The following is a 5000-nucleotide window of genomic DNA, read 5'->3' as shown; positions in this document are numbered from 1 at the left end:
GCCTCCGGCAAGGTCACCTACCAGTCAAGGTCAGCGGAGATCCGGGATTACATATGTGTATAATCTCTCTGCAAATGTTAATTTCAATTTTCATTAATACTTATTGTTATTCTGTATACTATGACACATTGAACAAAATGTTATCAAACTAAAAATAAGATTTAAAAGTTAAACTAGAGATGAAAGATTGGTTCAAGTGCCACCAGATTAAGAACCAGCACTTGGCGGACAGTGTTGAAAGAGGAGGAGTCCCATTCAACCAAGTCATCACCTGAAAGCTTTACTACTTAAGACACGATCATAAACTGAAGTTAATCTTATTTGCAGTTCACACTTTTAAGTCATCGCAGTTTTGGTTTTGATCTCTTCAAATTCACTCTGTTTGTTGACAACGGCATAATTCATTAGTCCCGCATGAAACGTTTTCTAAAATTCAATGCCGTTTATCATGTCATACTTGAGATAATTTATCCAAAAACGAAATATATGTTTCAATTTTAGATTAAAAAATGGCGAATTTCTTCGTTTCCAGGTTCCTCCAGAGTGACACCTACAAGAGAAATTCCGAAGCTGATCGAATCGTGGTCTCAGAGTTCGGTACAGTGGCTTACCCGGACCCTTGCAAGACCATATTGCAGAGGTAATTGATTGTTAATGGTAATATTCGCTTAACAATGGTAAAGATCGCCGCGGTAAATGGCATCGGGTTTAATTACCGTTTCAACTCACACGAGAGCCATCATTAAGCGCACCTGTTCGTGTCATGTGTTGCTGTCACTTTTCATAACCACAAAGGTTATCCCAAGGAGGCAATTCCTACAGAATCTCCTCTAAATAATCGAGAACCTCTAAATCATCATACGGGAATTAATCTCGTACTACTCAATCACATACAAACTATCGCATAAATCTGAATCACCTCTTTTCTCCCTGAAGGTTCATGAGCAAGTTCGAACCGCCAGGCAAGAATGCATCCGATAACTGCCTGGTTAGCATGGTGCACTTTGGCGACGAGATGTACGCGCTTACCGAGACACCTCACCTCCGCCGTGTGGACCCCGCCACGCTCGAGTGTGTGGGAGACAGGGCAAGTATAGAGCTCTATTTACCTGTAAGCGAGGGAAACGAGCGATGGCTGGGCAGTGGGAAATGTGTACTAACCTATAGATATTTGATGGAAGTGTTTCTAGGTGATGAGTTTTTGTCTGAGAATTATTATATTATTATCATTATTATTATTGTATTGTCATTTTTATTTTAATACTACCACTACTACTACTGTTTTCACTACTACTACTATTGCTACTATTGTATGTATACCTACGACAATTTTTCACATACACTAACAGACGAGGCTGGAAGAATACATCGCTGTGAACCAAGCCACAGCACACCCACATGTCGACCCAGACGGGACTGTGTACAACATGGGCAACTCGTACTCTGGGAAGAAAGGCCCAACTTACAACATTATCAAATTCCCTCCGGAGAAGGAGGTTGATGGTAACGGGACTCAGTTCTTTAATTGGTCGGAAATCTGGTAACCGATTACTGGGAACTTAGTTGAGCCTTTTTTATGGTCATGTGCGGTACTACGCTGTACAAAGATTTGCTTAGCTAAACAATATTGTGTAGTGGGGTTTGAGACGAGTTTGAGACAAAACATTCCATATTATTAGTTATGTATTAACTTGTTTATTGTTTCAGCCCATAACAGTATTTGATTATCTATTTATTCATTAACAGGAGAAGAGTGATTTGTTCCCTCCTTCCCTCCCTCATTTGTTCCCTCCTTCCCTCCCTCATTTGTTCCCTCCTTCCCTCCCTCATTTGTTCCCTCCTTCCCTCCCTCATTTGTTCCCTCCTTCCCTCCCTCATTTGTTCCCTCCTTCCCTCCCTCATTTGTTCCCTCCTTCCCTCCCTCATTTGTTCCCTCCTTCCCTCCCTCATTTGTTCCCTCCTTCCCTCCCTCATTTGTTCCCTCCTTCCCTCCCTCATTTGTTCCCTCCTTCCCTCCCTCATTTGTTCCCTCCTTCCCTCCCTCATTTGTTCCCTCCTTCCCTCCCTCATTTGTTCCCTCCTTCCCTCCCTCATTTGTTCCCTCCTTCCCTCCCTCATTTGTTCCCTCCTTCCCTCCCTCATTTGTTCCCTCCTTCCCTCCCTCATTTGTTCCCTCCTTCCCTCCCTCATTTGTTCCCTCCTTCCCTCCCTCATTTGTTCCCTCCTTCCCTCCCTCATTTGTTCCCTCCTTCCCTCCCTCATTTGTTCCCTCCTTCCCTCCCTCATTTGTTCCCTCCTTCCCTCCCTCATTTGTTCCCTCCTTCCCTCCCTCATTTGTTCCCTCCTTCCCTCCCTCATTTGTTCCCTCCTTCCCTCCCTCATTTGTTCCCTCCTTCCCTCCCTCATTTGTTCCCTCCTTCCCTCCCTCATTTGTTCCCTCCTTCCCTCCCTCATTTGTTCCCTCCTTCCCTCCCTCATTTGTTCCCTCCTTCCCTCCCTCATTTGTTCCCTCCTTCCCTCCCTCATTTGTTCCCTCCTTCCCTCCCTCATTTGTTCCCTCCTTCCCTCCCTCATTTGTTCCCTCCTTCCCTCCCTCATTTGTTCCCTCCTTCCCTCCCTCATTTGTTCCCTCCTTCCCTCCCTCATTTGTTCCCTCCTTCCCTCCCTCATTTGTTCCCTCCTTCCCTCCCTCATTTGTTCCCTCCTTCCCTCCCTCATTTGTTCCCTCCTTCCCTCCCTCATTTGTTCCCTCCTTCCCTCCCTCATTTGTTCCCTCCTTCCCTCCCTCATTTGTTCCCTCCTTCCCTCCCTCATTTGTTCCCTCCTTCCCTCCCTCATTTGTTCCCTCCTTCCCTCCCTCATTTGTTCCCTCCTTCCCTCCCTCATTTGTTCCCTCCTTCCCTCCCTCATTTGTTCCCTCCTTCCCTCCCTCATTTGTTCCCTCCTTCCCTCCCTCATTTGTTCCCTCCTTCCCTCCCTCATTTGTTCCCTCCTTCCCTCCCTCATTTGTTCCCTCCTTCCCTCCCTCATTTGTTCCCTCCTTCCCTCCCTCATTTGTTCCCTCCTTCCCTCCCTCATTTGTTCCCTCCTTCCCTCCCTCATTTGTTCCCTCCTTCCCTCCCTCATTTGTTCCCTCCTTCCCTCCCTCATTTGTTCCCTCCTTCCCTCCCTCATTTGTTCCCTCCTTCCCTCCCTCATTTGTTCCCTCCTTCCCTCCCTCATTTGTTCCCTCCTTCCCTCCCTCATTTGTTCCCTCCTTCCCTCCCTCATTTGTTCCCTCCTTCCCTCCCTCATTTGTTCCCTCCTTCCCTCCCTCATTTGTTCCCTCCTTCCCTCCCTCATTTGTTCCCTCCTTCCCTCCCTCATTTGTTCCCTCCTTCCCTCCCTCATTTGTTCCCTCCTTCCCTCCCTCATTTGTTCCCTCCTTCCCTCCCTCATTTGTTCCCTCCTTCCCTCCCTCATTTGTTCCCTCCTTCCCTCCCTCATTTGTTCCCTCCTTCCCTCCCTCATTTGTTCCCTCCTTCCCTCCCTCATTTGTTCCCTCCTTCCCTCCCTCATTTGTTCCCTCCTTCCCTCCCTCATTTGTTCCCTCCTTCCCTCCCTCATTTGTTCCCTCCTTCCCTCCCTCATTTGTTCCCTCCTTCCCTCCCTCATTTGTTCCCTCCTTCCCTCCCTCATTTGTTCCCTCCTTCCCTCCCTCATTTGTTCCCTCCTTCCCTCCCTCATTTGTTCCCTCCTTCCCTCCCTCATTTGTTCCCTCCTTCCCTCCCTCATTTGTTCCCTCCTTCCCTCCCTCATTTGTTCCCTCCTTCCCTCCCTCATTTGTTCCCTCCTTCCCTCCCTCATTTGTTCCCTCCTTCCCTCCCTCATTTGTTCCCTCCTTCCCTCCCTCATTTGTTCCCTCCTTCCCTCCCTCATTTGTTCCCTCCTTCCCTCCCTCATTTGTTCCCTCCTTCCCTCCCTCATTTGTTCCCTCCTTCCCTCCCTCATTTGTTCCCTCCTTCCCTCCCTCATTTGTTCCCTCCTTCCCTCCCTCATTTGTTCCCTCCTTCCCTCCCTCATTTGTTCCCTCCTTCCCTCCCTTCATTTGTTCCCTCCCTCCCTCCCTCATTTGTTCACTCCTTCCCTCCCTCATTTGTTCCCTCCTTCCCTCCCTCATTTGTTCCCTCCTTCCCTCCCTCATTTGTTCCCTCCCTCCCTCTCTCATTTGTTCCCTCCTTCCCTCCCTCATTTGTTCCCTTCTCCCTTCCTCTTTTTTAGTCTTCATCATTCCAATAATTCCAAACCGATCTGACTTTCCTCTCTCGCAGTGACCCTTCCCGGCACGAAATGCACGGCCATCAAGCGCCAGTCGGGAGAGGTGGAAGTGGAAGGGGAGCTCATAGCTGATCAGTTTTTCGATCTTCCTCGCATCAATTACCGGTATAACGGGAAGGAATACAAGTACGCCTATGGTGTAGAGGTCCACCCGAAAGGCACGGAGTTTGCCAAAGTAAGTACATGCATGTATGGAGGTGAGAGAAAGAAATGCTGAGGAAATGTGCTTCTAAAATTGCGATATGATGTGTATGTATGTATGTATGTAAGGAGAGAGACTGATGAGGACAATTGGACTGTGAATAGTGTTGATATCATCATTTTTCAGTTATGTTAGCTCCAATTTATGACCATTAATTTTCTTTCTCTCTCTCTCTCCCCCTTACCCTACCCCTCCCCCTCCCTCCCACCTTCCCTCCCTCCCTCCCTCCCTCCCTCCCACCCTCTCTCCCTCCCTATCCCTGGCCCTCTCCCTCTCCCTCCCTCTCTCTCCCTCTCTCCCTCTCCGCAGTTGGTGAAAATGAACGTGAACACCGGCGAAACAAAGCTCTGGCACGAGGAAGGGAAACTGGTGAGCGAACCCGTGTTTGTGGCGGCCCCGGATGCCACCAAGGAGGACCAGGGCGTCGTTCTCTCTACTCTCCTTAGCAAGGTTAGTGTCATCTTTCTTTCCTTTTTTAATT

General features: G+C 48.5%; 1 protein-coding gene across 1 annotated transcript in view; it reads left to right on the top strand.

The window, feature by feature from the left end:
- LOC122256731 (carotenoid isomerooxygenase) overlaps positions 1 to 5000 on the top strand; it is an 11774-nt gene that overhangs the window by 5930 nt on the left and 844 nt on the right. The window contains exons 3-8 of the mRNA XM_086555429.1: positions 1 to 29; positions 533 to 640; positions 937 to 1087; positions 1350 to 1540; positions 4300 to 4492; positions 4829 to 4969. The exon at positions 1 to 29 is cut by the window's left edge and continues 122 nt beyond it. Coding sequence (XP_086411555.1) covers positions 1 to 29; positions 533 to 640; positions 937 to 1087; positions 1350 to 1540; positions 4300 to 4492; positions 4829 to 4969 — 813 coding nt within the window. The remainder of the gene's footprint in view (positions 30 to 532; positions 641 to 936; positions 1088 to 1349; positions 1541 to 4299; positions 4493 to 4828; positions 4970 to 5000) is intronic.

This window comes from Penaeus japonicus, unplaced genomic scaffold (genome assembly GCF_977035675.1).
Source record: "Penaeus japonicus unplaced genomic scaffold, GWHDUDI00000001_assembly GWHDUDI00000031, whole genome shotgun sequence".
NCBI classification, from domain to species: Eukaryota; Metazoa; Arthropoda; class Malacostraca; order Decapoda; family Penaeidae; genus Penaeus; species Penaeus japonicus.
Note: the sequence above shows the minus strand (reverse complement) of the source record. Positions and strands in the feature narration are given on the sequence as shown.